Genomic DNA, 14,506 nt, shown 5'->3' on the forward strand with positions numbered 1-14,506 from the left:
TAATTCCACGAAAGCGTAGAGCTACTGGATGCTACAGAGACACACAACATGCTTCGATGATGTCATAACATGAACCCAATATTTGTAGATTCCTATTATGCGATTATTAATACAGGTTCCGGGCATGCTGTGTTTGGCATTTTTAGGCCAGATTGCTGTTATATATTATTAATTTATCCTCATGAATCCATCTTTTTTTATGTCTACACTTATATACCTTTGTACTACCATGTCTATACCTTGTGCTTATATGTATATATATGAAATTTCCTTATCATTTATCTTGATATGAATAAATTAAATTTTTTATTATCACCTCCGCATTTCAGCCGCTTCATTTATTGTCCCATTTCCTTCTCTAATATATTCAATACAGGGATGGGGGTGCTTACCTGTGCCTCATATAAAGTCCCAAACCTTTCCCCTTTTTTCTTTTTTTTCTATTTGTTATAGCTTCTGGTTATATACAAGCTTGTTTACAATTTCTTTAATATCCGTATTCCTCAAGCTGTATATGAAAGGATTCACAAAAGGAGTAAAAACAGTGTACAACAATGGCATTGTCTTACTGGTGGTTCGTGATTGTCCTTTCTTTGGAATCAGATACATGGCAATTAGGGTTCCATAAAATATAAACACAACAGTGAGATGGGAGCTACAAGTGGAAAAGGATTTCAGTCTTCCAGAAAAGGAGGATATCTTTAACAGAGTTACAACAATGTAAGTATATGAAACTGCTATCAGAAGGAAGGGTAGTATTAGCACAAGGAAGCACAACAAGATGGCTTCCATTCGAACATTGGATGTATCTGAACAAGAAAGTTCAAGAAGAGGATTTAAATCACAATAGAAATGGTCAATAACATTTGGTCCACAGAATTCTAGTTGACATAAGCTAAGTGCAACAATGAATGCCATAGAACAACTCAACAGCCAGGATTCAAGAACTAATTTAATGCAAAGTGTTTGTTTCATAATTGAGGCATAATGAAGAGGAGAGCAGATGGCTAAATAGCGGTCATAGGACATCACTGTCAGAAGGAAACATTCAAATGCTTCTACTGAAGAATAAAAAAAATACTGAAATATGCAACCAGAAAAGGGTATAGATGTCCGCTCGTGTAGAACAATATTTAACATGTTAGGAGAAATATCTGTGGTCAGCATGATGTCAGATATAGAGAGTTGGGAGAGGAAGAAGTACATAGGAGAATGAAGGGTCTTGCTGTAATATATCAACATGATGATCAAAAAGTTTCCACATATTGTCACAATATATATAATAAGGACCAAGGCGAAGAGCAGCAGATTATATACAGCATTGCTATTGAATCCCAAAAAAAAGAAAGTGGTGACATTACCTTTATGAGTGGTCTGTGTGACATAAGAAAACAAATTATTAATGTAATATTTATTTATTTTAGCAGTAAAAAAAATAAATGTACGTTCACGTTGAAAATACATAGGTGGTTAAAAATTAACTGAAATATAAATAAACCAACCAAAATACATTTAACATTTTTTTAACATTATAACAAAATAAAATGCCAAAATTGCAATTGTAGTTAATGCTTATTATCTCATGAATTACATTTATAAGAGTTTATTTTACCATTATTACTATTCAAGAAATAAAAAAGCAAACATAAATGAGGTCAAAAATCAAAACAAGTAGAAAAAGTGTGAGAGGGAAAATAATAAGCATCACATATATCTATTGTAAGTGTAATGTGTATTGCTTGATAAGTCAAGCTGCTCAAATAAGAAACATCTTTTCATACAAGCATTTATATTTTTCTTTGCTCTTTAAAGATTCCATTGAGAGTACTACACTCTCTTAGGGTTTATGTTTGTGACCTTGATTTTAAAATGATCATGTTGTTATCAATGTATTTAAAAACATAAAATACTGTAGTAAATACCGTAATTGCTTATAGACATAGTTTTAACACTTTAATTGAAACCTTCCACTGCTTACCTCTCTGTTTGATGTGCCAGTTCTCGGGCTTTCATTGTGATCTAGCTGATTCAAAACACAACTCACAGTATTTTTTTTTTTTAGAAACAGGTTGCAAAAAACACCTTCAGTCTGGAGCTATCCCCCACAGTAATTATTTTTTGCCACTCATTGTCATTAAACCCAGAAGACTAAGGATATACTTTGAATTAATAGTTGTCATGGCCACACCCCCTAAGGGGGCATCACTACATTGCCCTTTACTCATAGCATATTAAAGCATACATCAGCATCCCTCTTTGCATCAGAGGATGGTCACCTGGGCTGGAGATGAAATGAAGAGAAAGAGGACCAATTACTACATGTAACTGGCATGTGAACATCAGAAATCAGACGTTTAGTGCAGACGCTTTGACTGGTCCTGCTTTTTTGTCCCATTTTCTACTGCCTTCTTGGTCCCCAGGCAACAAGGCATATAAACTTGTACAATCTCTCTCACAAGAACAAAACAGTAGATGTCTTTTTAGGCTTTATTGCTGCTTAAACTTGAACAGATATTTGGAGGACTCTTTCTATTTTGTCTACTCCCTTCAGGGTGGCAGCCCCCTCTTTGCATAGACTGGAGACACAAGCACTTTTATGACTCCCACTGGTTAAATCCCACTTTAGCAGCACTGACACAGTCACAAAAGGGGGTTAACAGCAAACAGTCACTTGGATCCCACTTCCAGGAATTTTCTCACTGTCTCCAGAAACTTGGATACCCCATGTCCAAAAGTGCCAAGACATTGTCCCATGAATCTCCTGGCTGGATCGTCAGTGCACCTTCTTTTCTTTACTCTGAACTGCTTCCAGGAAAATAGGCCTCCCAGGTCAACTGAGCTGGGACCTTGGTGAACTCTCTCTGCAGGCTTCAGCTGACTTGCACAGAAGGGAAGCACTCTTCCCAGGCTTCAACCTTCTCCCTCAGGACAAGACCCTCCTGCTCCATTCCTTAGACTATTTATCTCCTTCTCAGCCACCTACTGGGCACTTCCACCAGGAATTGGCTGAGACCATTGGCTGAGGCCTCCTTACTTAGCAGCCTGTTCTAGGAGAGTGCTACACAAGTTTAATAAAAAGAATATCACACATATTTTAGGGTCTTCTGGGGGAAAGGGGGTGAGTTTGGAGTTTAGATTTTAACCAAAGCTGTACCACATGGAGTCTGCAGGGCTATATTGTTAAATAATGCAAACCATATTTTCAATTATGGAATACTTAAAGAGACTCTTTAGTCCTCTCCCCTCTCCCCAAAACAAAATAAAAAGTCAGAAGCTACAAATACTGTAACTGTTGAATTTTAATAAACGGACACTTACCTGTCCAGGGATTTAGCACCGGTTCTTTGCCAGTTCTTGGGTCCCAGGTGGTGTCACTAACTATGGGAAGCCGAATTTGACTCCTTGCAGCTATACAGCCGGTTCCCCACTGGCACTCTAAGCCGTCATGCAGCCTTCTGGGACCTGATGTGTCCCAAGAGGCTGTGGGCAGAGGGGGCCAAACTTCTGCTCGGATTGCCTAGGCAATCAGGGTGGAAGTTGGAGCATGTAACTGTGAAAACCAGGTACCCTCTCCCCAGAAAAAAAAAGCATCCAAAAGTTAAGGAGCAGGGGAGGAGGGGGCAAAAAAGTGGAACTTCCAATTAGGGGTGAACTCCAAAAGTGCTCTTGCCCAGTGATGTGATGTCTACGGCCCCATTGTCACTTTGACACCACCTCTGCCATCTTCATTTTATTTGGATATTTAGATTAGCTTTTTTTTCCTGGAGTTCAGTCTCCGATGTATTAAGGAAAAAGGGATAACGGATAAGGCAACTATGACAATAAACATTTTGTTTTTTTTATTTTATTTTTTATTATCATTATGTTCTTCTTTCTGAAAGGTTGTGCTGTCGTTGAATAGAGGTAGAACATTTACAAATAGATTGATCAGTTGTAGACTTACAGATGACCCCTGTTACAGTCCATATGATCATATGTGCCTGACATACAGAGATAACAGTTTTTTTTGTGGGCACAAGAAGCCTAGCTTTTAAAAACAATATATAAAAATGTCTTTGCATAGAGCAGCCTTGATCCCCTTATTCCTTGGTCCCTCACCAAGGCTCCTGACTCCTTTGGCAAGTGCCCCCAATAAAAACCTGCCTTCTATGGGAGCACTTGTGCAGGCTTGATCCCGAGCCCTGCTGCTTGAGTCTATAGACATAGACAGTGTGGCTCCGCATCACCCCCCACTCCTCCTCACATAATGTGATTGACAACAGCAGGAGCAAATAGCTGTTGCTGCTATCAGTCTGCCTGTTGAGGATGGAGAGAGTGGAGAGAGCTGTTGCTTTAATGCACAATGTTAGATTGAGGTCAGACTCGAGGTATAAGGGGGGGCTTGGAGAATCCTCTGAAACAGAAGTTTTTTTTTTATCTTTATGCATAGAATGCATTAAGATAACAACCTTAAGGTTTTAGAACCACTTTAAATTAAATTCCACAGAACCCTATGAAAAAAATTTGAATGCTATTCACAAAAAAAGTATTTTCTTCTAAAACTATCAGGCTCATCATGTATAGTAATGGTTTCACACAAGGAACATGAAGGACTATTTGGCAAACAGACTTTATGTATATTAGAAACAGTTACACCAAACACATTGAATGTGGAGGGATCAGGGTCTATAGCATGGATAAACACACTCCTTAAAGAAAAACTAAAGGCAAAACTTTTTCAGTTTGGCTAGAGTAAATGAGATTTAAAACCCCTGTCCATATGTTTGCCATCCATGTCCTATTGGGGAGATTTCCCTTCACTTTGTGTCCCACAGCCAAAGAAGGTAGTCAGAAGAAATGCATTTGGAGTGAGGAAATCTGTGGTTATTACCAGGGTCACCAAAATGAGTGTTCCAATTGGAAGATCTCCCCTTTATTACTGTTCTGGGGACAACCCAAAATGTGTGATTTTCTTTTACTTTCACTTTTGAAGATAACGGTAAACAAGACAAAATTGTTATAATGAATCTCCCTAATGGCAACACAGACAACAATAAATACCTGACAGATGTTCTAAACCCTCTCAACTCAAATAAAGCTAAAATCATCACTTCTTTTTTAGGTATATTTGAATTTTAGTAAATTTCAGCTTCACTATGTACCAATATACCATGAATGTGTCCCGGTTGTAAAAAAATAAAAGCTTTCTTTGATTTTGAGCAATGTGGGGAAAGGTTTGGGACTTTATAAGAAGCATGCAGCCAGGGAGATAACACAAGAAGAATATGACCTTTTTGGGCGGCCTTTAGCCCTCCACGCTTGCGCCCAGACTCATAAGCATATCTGTAAGTAGTATTGGGTATTTATTTTTCCATTCTCTATTTTCTCCTCCTCTCTATAGACAGACCCACTTTACCAAATTTTCAACTTTTAGTATAATTTGTTTATATATTTTTTATAGACACCTATCCTACATCTGCTCCTGAAGAGTGGCAGAAGCCACAAAACGTGCCAAGCTATTAGATTCCCCCTTTTGTTTACATTGCAAGACTGCGACCAATATTTTACTGATTATGCCATACTGGACTGTACCAATTATTCAAGGTCATGTTTATTACATGATGGAAACGCGCAATAATGAGTTTGGTCTTTTATAATGTTTACAATATGAACTAATATCTTACTATACTACCATGTTACTCTATTATATATCTTGTACAAAATACATTTTATTGATTTCATTTTTGCAGTCATACATTATGCTTTTATGTAACGTATATGGTTCTAATTTTATAATGTACCTGCCAGACATATTCTTGTCGTGTTATCTCCCTAGCTACATGCTTCATATAAAGTCCCAAACCTTTCCCCACATTCCTCAGTAATCAGGAATGGAAGCACTTGGTTTATATGCCTTGTGCCTCATATAAAGTCCCAAATTTTTGTTTTTATTTTTTCCTTCTTTGATTTGGAGAAAAATGCCTTACCTAAGTCCTTGCTGTATTTCTTAGAAAGCTTCATCACTTGCTGGTATGTAGACTTGGGATGGAGAAACCAGTAAGACACAGGAAGGAGTTTACCAGCTGACCTCATTAGCCCACCAACTTCCCCCATCAACTATGTTTGCATGGCATCCCTGGCCATCTCTCCACCTGTGCATTTGCCTGGCTTCCCCAGCATCCCTTCTGATGGTCCCAGCTGCATTCTAAACTCCCTGGGGGTGTATGCAGCCTGCGGGTTGGACAGCCCTGATGTAGTGTAAGGACCGGCCTGATTGGATACAGACTGATTGGATAGATGGTTTGTCCTCATATTATATTGTTTTGGTAAATATAAAGGTGATTGCACAGAGATTGTACAATCAGATTGTATAGTGTATGGCCATCTTTAAATACCTAAAATTAACTAATTGTTCCTACCTTCTCAGCAACACTGAGCGATGGCAGGCACACAAACATCTGCCGCTACCTCGGGAACCACTGCCTGACACAGGGGTAACCTTTCAAGGGGAAAACTGACCCTACTCAGCCCCAAAAGCTGAGTAGGGGCAGCAGCAGAGTGGAAGTAAGATGGCATTGGTACACAGACGGCTCTGCTCCCAATGGCACGGCCACCCTCTCCTCCCCTAGACACAGAGCTGCAGGCTAAGCTAAAATCAGATGAAGATGTTGCTGACATGTCCTCACCACAAAGGGATCCCAATAAAAGACCTGCTTCATAACCGCTGCAATCTCCATACAATAAGGCTCCAGTGAGTAAAAAAATGTTCATGTCTCCTGCTTATCTGAGTCTTCTACTCTATTAGATGAACATCCAGCATATAATAAACCTGCTTCTGCTCTGGAACTCAAACAAATGCTGCAATCACTTTACAAAGACATACAATCTAATCTTGACAGAGCAGTCTCCCATACACAGTCTCAGATCTTAGAGATTGCTGAACTGCTAGAAACAAAGGTGGGAGAGGTAGTCGCTGACCACAATGATTTGGCATATATGTACCAGGAACAATCTCAGGAAATATAGAGACCTAAAGACAAATTGGTGGATCTTGAGGATAGATCTCAAAGGAATAATGTTAGAATTAGAGGAATTCCGGAATTTGTATCTCAATCACAAATGATTGTATACTTGCAAATCCTCTTTAAAAAGATACTTTCTTCTTTTCCTAAACAAGAGCTTCTTATTGATCGTGCATACCACCTTGTTAAATCTGCTTACCTCCCAGCATCAGTTCCATGCAATGTCATTGCATGTGTGCATTTCTATCATTTAAAGGATATGCTGATGTCTACCACAGGAAGCTCAAAACACTACCAGCGTCATTGTTCATTTCGCTATTTTTGCTGATATCTCGCCAGCCACTGCAGCTAGGGGAAAATAATTTGCATCTGTTACTCAAGTCTTGTGCACTTAACAGATTAAAAACAGTTGGGGATATCCTACAAAGCTTTTAGTGACATACCAAAACAAACTTATCCCCATTATGACACCAAATGACAGCATCAAATATCTTACCCAGTGGGGATTCACAGTGACCCCTCCTATAACCACTAAGAGGAAACCTGACGTTCAACACCTTACTCATGAGGGGAAGACAGCTCCTAATACTTGATTTTCTTTTCCTTTCCATGAAGCTATTGTCAGCCTCCTAAACTCATTCAAATAACATATCTTGGTGTTGAATTAACTTCTCCTGGTGCTCACGGCTGCATGCGCTCTGAATATCTCCTAAACCAGTGTTTCTCAACTTCAGTCCTCAAGGCGCCCCAACAGGTCATGTTTTCAGGATTTCCCTCAGATGAAACAGCTGTGGTAATTACTAAGGCAGTGAAACTGATCAAATCACCTGTGCATAATAATGGAAAGCCTGAAAAAATGACCTGTTGGGGTACCATGAGGACTGGAGTTGAGAAACACTGTCCTAAACTGTGCAAGTTTAGGAGATATTCACAATACCTACAGGTAAGCCTTATTATAGGCTTATTTGTAGGTACAAGTGGTAGTACAGAGTTTACTACCACTTTAATGAACTCTCAGATCTTTGTGAAGACTTTTCCAAGGCCACAGTTTCTTGGGCAGAAATAGCCCTCACTAAACTGCTCCTCTTACTCCATATACTATACTTTTTCAGGACAATTTCCCTTCCCATATTATCTTCTCATCTTAAGACATTGCAAAAAATGTAGATAACCTTACTTGGGAGGAAAAAAATGCAAGTGAATAGGATATGTTTTTATACTCTTACATCTCAGGCAGGTTTAGGGGCTCCAGACCTCTCTAAATAGTACAAAGCTTCTATCTTGAACTAAACAACATTTTGGTTGTCTCCTTCGGCTGATAAAATATGGATTTTAATAGAGCAACAAGCCTTTTCTACTAATCTCCAACACCTGCTGGGAGCTACCATGTTAACCCATAAAGCTTCTAGATCCTTTGTGGACACTGCCAATGCTACCCTCCGCACCTGGATCTCTACCCTCAAATTATTAACACACGATCAACGAATGATTGACTGGGCCACACCACTCTCATCCCTATCATTGCTTATCTCATACTTAGAAACATCCTCATGGAAACATCAAAGACTTCATTTGATAGCTCACATGTATACAGAACAACTGCTACTGCCATTCTGTGACTTAAACAAGAATTGTAACATTCCCCATAAACACTTTTATAAATATCTACAAATTCGCTACTTATCCTTTTTGAAAAGAGGTGAAGATCCCTTCTTAAAAACTCTATATTCCTTCTACACATCTGGAGGATCGATGGAAAGAGATATTTCATTGATTTATACCTCTCTGTGTACAAAGGCACTTCCTGAAAAACTTTCTGCCATGATAGCATGGGAACGAGACCTGGGTAAATCGTTTACAACACAGCAATGGCAGAAAGTCCTCTATTGGCCTAGAAAAATATCCTGCTAAACCTCTTGTTGGGAAACTACACAAAACGTGTTCCTTAGTTTGTATCTTACACCTCAAATATTAGCCCACCAACATCATGCTACACTCCCCATTATGCTGAAGGAATTATGGAAACATGGGATCTATTAGCAATATATGGTGGCACTGACCAAAAATCACCCTGTTCTGGAAGGAAGTTTTCACTTTCATATACTCCATCACTGGGGGTGACTCAACCTCCAACACCAGAGACTGCCCATTTTGGTATGGGTCTAAGTGGCCTTATCAAATAAAATTCTTTACCGCACATGTCTTAATTGCTGCCAGAAGTACCCTAACAAAAGCATGGAGAAATATCCAAGCCCCATCTCTCCTTTCAGTAATAGACCTTTTAAATATTCTGCTGCCTTCAAGAGAATGTTTGCCCAACTGCTGGGTAGAACTTCCATATTTCAGAAAAATTCAGCCTATTGCTTAAAGATATCATTAGAAAAAAATAAATAAAACAATATGAAACTAATTTCAGTGAAATAAATTACTATTTTATTCTTAGATTTGGATACATTCAAATCTCTGAATAACCAAAAAAAAAATAAATAAAATTTACATTTGGACCAAAACTAGCTGCACATGTCTAACATAAAGCTCTTCCAGTTTCAGGGGAGTCATTGGAGGGAGCAAAGAATGGTTGCTTGCTGTTGCTTTATTGTAGAAGTCATATCTTGGGAGGCCAGTGTTTCCAAGCTACTGTACTTTGGGTTCTATGTGAGTTTAAATAAATATACAGTTTATTAAAATTAAATTGTTAGCCTAATGATGTGTTTTAAAATTAACTTTTGACAACAGGGTCTGAGAATAGATTTTTATTAAAGGTTTTGAATATTTAGCTTTTGGCTATATATAATATTGTTTACAATTTTTTTTATATCTTTATTCCTTAAGCTGTATATGAAAGGATTTACAAAGGGAGTAAAAACAGTGTACAACAATGACATTATATTACTGGTGGTTCGTGATTGTCCTTCCTTTGGAATCAGATACATGGCAATTAGGGTTCCATAAAATATAAACACAACAGTGAGATGGGAGCTACAAGTGGAAAAGGATTTCAGTCTTCCTGAAAAGGAGGGTATCTTTAACAGAGTTACAACAATACAAGTATATGATACTACTATCAGAAGGAAGGGTAATATTAGCACAGGGAAGCTGAACAAGGTAGCTTCCATTTGAACTTTGGATGTATCTGAACAGGAAAGTTCCATAAGGGGATTTATATCACAATAGAAATAGTCAATAACATTTGGCCCACAGAATTCTAGTTCACATATGCCAAGTACAAAAATTATTGTAATAGAACAACTCAACAGCCAGGATGCAAGAATCAATTTAATGCAAAGTGTCTGTTTCATAATGGAGACATAATGCAGAGGGGAGCAGATGGCTAGATAGCGGTCATAGGACATCACTGTCAGATGGTAACATTCAAATATTTCTATTATAGAATAAACACAATACTGAAATATGCATCCAGAAAAAGATATGGCGGTCCGCTCATGTAGAACAATATTTAACATGTTAGGAGAAATATCTGTTGTCAGCATGATGTCAGATAAACAGAGTTGGGAGAGGAAGAAGTACATGGGAGAATGAAGGGTCTTGCTGTAATATACCAACATGATGATCAAAAAGTTTCCACAAATTGTCAGAACGTATATAATAAGGACCAAGGTGAAGAGCAGCAGATTATAAACAGCCATGCTATTGAATCCCAAAAAAAAGAATGTAGTGACTTGACCTTTATGAGTGGTCTGTGTGTTATAAAAAAACAAGTTATTATTATAACATTTAGTTATTTTAGCAGTAAAAAAAATAATGTCTATGTTGAAAGATGGATGATAATACATAAGGCAAACTTGTGTTTAGTTTAACCACTTCAATACCGCACTATAGTCAAAAGACAGCTACAGCGTGGCTCTCTAGTTCTGGCGGGCATCCATGGTTGTTCTCCCAGAACTGTGCCTCCAATGTGTTTTACAAATCACAGCCATCACACAATGTAAACAGAGGCACATGTATCCGCTCTCCCTCTGAGCTCAGTGGAGAGTGCAGTGAGAAGAGGGAGAACAGATCGGTGCAGCCTGCCTGGGATCTGTGTGTAGCTGCTGATTTACTGCGCAGCTATACACAGATCTCACACAGTGCAGCCATTAGTAGACAGTGCTCTAAGCACCATCTTTCACAGTGTCCTAGTACACATCTGTACATCTGTACCAGTGTCACATCAATATCTGTTACAGTGTACCAATGTCCCATCAACATCTGTCACAGTGTACCAGTTAACATTTGTCACAGTGTACCAGTGCCCAATCAACATCTGTCACAGTGTACCAGTACCACATCAACATCTATCATGGTGTACCAGTACCCCATCAACATCTATCATGGTGTACCAGTGTCCCACCAACATCTGTCACAGTGTACAAGTGTCCCACCAACATCTGTCATGGTGTACCAGTGTCCCACCAACATCTGTTACAGTGTACCAGTGGGCAGGTGTGTTAAATTTGGTGTTATTGCTCTAAAAAAAAAGAATTGTTGCTCTACATAAAGATAGCCTAGGCTATAAGAAAATTGCCAAGGCCCTGAAACTGAGCTGCAGCATGGTGGCCAAGACCATGCAGTGGTTTAACAGGACAGGTTCCACTCAGAACAGGCCTTGCCATGGTCAACCAAAGAAGTTGAGTTCATGTGCTCAGCATCATATCCAGAGGTTGTCTTTGGGAAATAGACATATGAGTGCTGCCAGCATTGCTGCAGAGGTGGAAGGGGTGAGGGGTCAGCCTGTCAGTGCTCAGACCATACACCGCACACAGCATCAAATTGATCTGCATGGCTGTTGTCCCAGATGGAAGCCTTTTCTAAAGATGATGCACAAGAAAGCCTACAAACAGTTTGCTGAAGACAAGCCAACTAAGGAAATGGATTACTGAAACCATGTCCTGTGGTCTGATGAGACCAAGATAAACTTATTTAGTTCAGATGGTGTCAAGCGTGTGTAGTGGCAACCAGGTGAGGAGTACAAAGACAAGTGTGTCTTGCCTACAGTCAAGCATGGTGGTGGGAGTGTCATGGTCTGGTGCTGCATGAGTGCTGCCGGCACTGGGGAGCTACAGTTCATTGAGGGAACCATGAATGCCTACATGTACGGTGACATACTGAAGCAGAGCATGATCCCCTCCCTTCAGAGACTGGGCCGCAGGGCAGTACTCCAACATGCCTTGCTAAAGAAGCTGAGGGTAAAGGTGATGGACTGGCCATGCATGTCTCCAGACCTAAACCCCATTAAGCGTCTGTGGGGCATCCTCAAACGGAAGGTGGAGGAGCGCAAGGTCTCTAACATCCATGTGATGTTGTCATGGAGGAGTGGAAGAGGACTCCAGTGGTAACCTGTGAAGCTTTGGTGAACTCCATGCCCAAGAGGGTTAAGGCATCCTGGAAAATAATGTTGACCACACAAAATATTGACACTTTGGGCCCAATTTGGACATTTTCACTTAGGGGTGTACTCACTTTTGTTGTCAGCGGTTTAGACATTAATGACTGTGTGTTGACTTATTTTGAGGGGACAGCAAATTTACACTGTTATACAAGCTGTACACTCACTACTTTACATCGTAGCAAAGTGTCATTTCTTCAGTGTTGTCACATGAAAAGATATAATAAAATATTTACAAAAATGTGAGGGGTGTACTCACTTTTCACTTTTGTGAGATACTGTAGGAGGTGGAAGGAAAATGAAAAATGGTTTTCAATATTTTTTACAAATAAATATGTGAAAAGTGTGGTGTACATTTGTATAGCGCCCCCCTGAGCCATTACTTTTTAGAACCACCTTTCACTGCAATTACAGCTGCAAGTCTATTTGGGGATGTTTCTACCAGCTTTCAACATCAAGAGAGTCAATTTTTTCCAAAATAGCTCAAGCTCTGTTAGATTGGATGGAGAGTGTCTGTATACAGCAATTTTCAAGTCTTGCCACAGATTCAATTAGATTTAATTTAGGTCTGGACTTTAAATGGGCACAGTCAAAGTCACATTAAACACATTAATATGCTTTAATCTAAACCATTCCATTGCAGCTCTGGCTGTATATTTAGGGTTGTTGTACTGCTTGAAGGTTACCCTCTGCCCCAGTTTCAAGTCTTTTGCAGACTCTAACAGGTTTTCTTCTAAGAATGCCCTGTATTTGGTTCCATCCATCTTCCCATCAAAGCTTCCCCACAACATGATGCTGCCACCACCATGTTTCACGGTGAGGATGGTGTGTTCAGGGTGATGTGCACTGTTAGTTTTCCACCACACATAGCATTTTGCTTTTGGACCAAAAATTTAAATTTTAGTCTCATCTGACCGGAGCTGTGGGCTGAATAAAAATGCATGCCACACTTTTCAGATATTTATTTGTAAAAAATTTTGAAAACCATTTATCATTTTCCTTCCACTTCACAATTATGTGCACTTTGTGTTGGTCTATCACATAAAATCCCAATAAAAAACATTTATGTTTTTGGTTGTAACATGACAAAATGTAGAACACTTCAAGGGGTATGAATACTTTTTCAAGGTACTGTATATATACCATTATTTGTGGACTCTAACTTTCACACAGACTAAATAATATACACTGATTTGGGTTATTTTTACCAAAGAAATGTAGCAGGTTAAATGTTGGCCTAAATTTATGAATTTTTATTAAATAAATAAATAGATAGTTGAAAATAAATAATACATTTTATAACAGAAACCAAGAAAAAAGCATTTTTTTTTTCAAAAATGTGGGTCTTTTTTTATTTATATAGCAAAAAGCAAAAAACCCAGTAGTGATTAAATACCACCAAAAGAAAGCTATATTTGTTTAAGAAAATTAAACAAATATCATGCCAAAGTCCTAGGTGTCATCCTGGGCTCTGAACTATCATTTTGGCCCCATATCCAATCACTGTCCAAGAGGTTGCCGCCCCACCTCTGCAACATCTCCATGATATGCCCCTTCCTAACCAATGACACCACAAAGTTTCTAATCCACGTCCTGGTCATCTCTCGCCTGGATTACTGCAACTCCCTTCTCATTGGCATACCCTTACCCTTCAGTCCATTATGAATGCTGCTGCCAGGCCCATCATCCCTCCAAACCGCTCGGTGTCTTCTACCCCTCTCTGCCAATCCCTTCATTGGCTTCCGCTCACTCAACAAATTAAATTCAAGATACTAACAATAACTTACAAAACCATCCACAACTTGGCCCCCAGCTAATGTATATCACTAACCTTGTCTCAAAATACCAACCAAATCATTCTCTTGCTTCCACGCAAGATATCCTGCTCTCTAGCTCCCATGCCTGCCTCCTGGACTTCTCCAGAGCCTGGAATTCTCAACCCCAATCTGTCTGACTATCTCCTACTCTGTCCACTTTCAGACGATCACTGAAAATGTATCTCTTCAGAGAAGCCTATCCTGCCCCCACCTAACAACTGTACTTTTATTTTCTTTGTCAGCACATCCCCTACAGTTACTACCTCTTGTATCTCTTGACCCTCCCTCTTAGATTGTAAGCT

The 14,506-nt window shown here is 39.2% G+C and overlaps 1 protein-coding gene and 1 pseudogene across 1 annotated transcript; both read right to left on the bottom strand.

Annotated features, from left to right (window-relative positions):
* Positions 1-205: 205 nt before the first annotated feature.
* On the bottom strand, positions 206-1,242 carry LOC141134824 (olfactory receptor 1468-like). The gene has a single exon (XM_073624259.1). It carries the CDS (start codon positions 1,240-1,242, stop codon positions 448-450), a length of 795 nt encoding a protein of 264 aa, XP_073480360.1. The 3' UTR covers positions 206-447.
* Positions 1,243-9,720: 8,478 nt separating this feature from the next.
* Positions 9,721-11,003, bottom strand: LOC141134272 (olfactory receptor 6N1-like; annotated as a pseudogene).
* Positions 11,004-14,506: the final 3,503 nt, after the last annotated feature.

Source organism: Aquarana catesbeiana, linkage group LG03, assembly GCF_042186555.1.
Source record: "Aquarana catesbeiana isolate 2022-GZ linkage group LG03, ASM4218655v1, whole genome shotgun sequence".
NCBI classification, from domain to species: Eukaryota; Metazoa; Chordata; class Amphibia; order Anura; family Ranidae; genus Aquarana; species Aquarana catesbeiana.

What these genes read in the sequence shown, in the direction of transcription:
- LOC141134824 (XM_073624259.1), bottom strand. Translation starts at nt 1,242, where the DNA reads ATGTTGATATATTACAGCAAGACCCTTCATTCTCCTATGTACTTCTTC.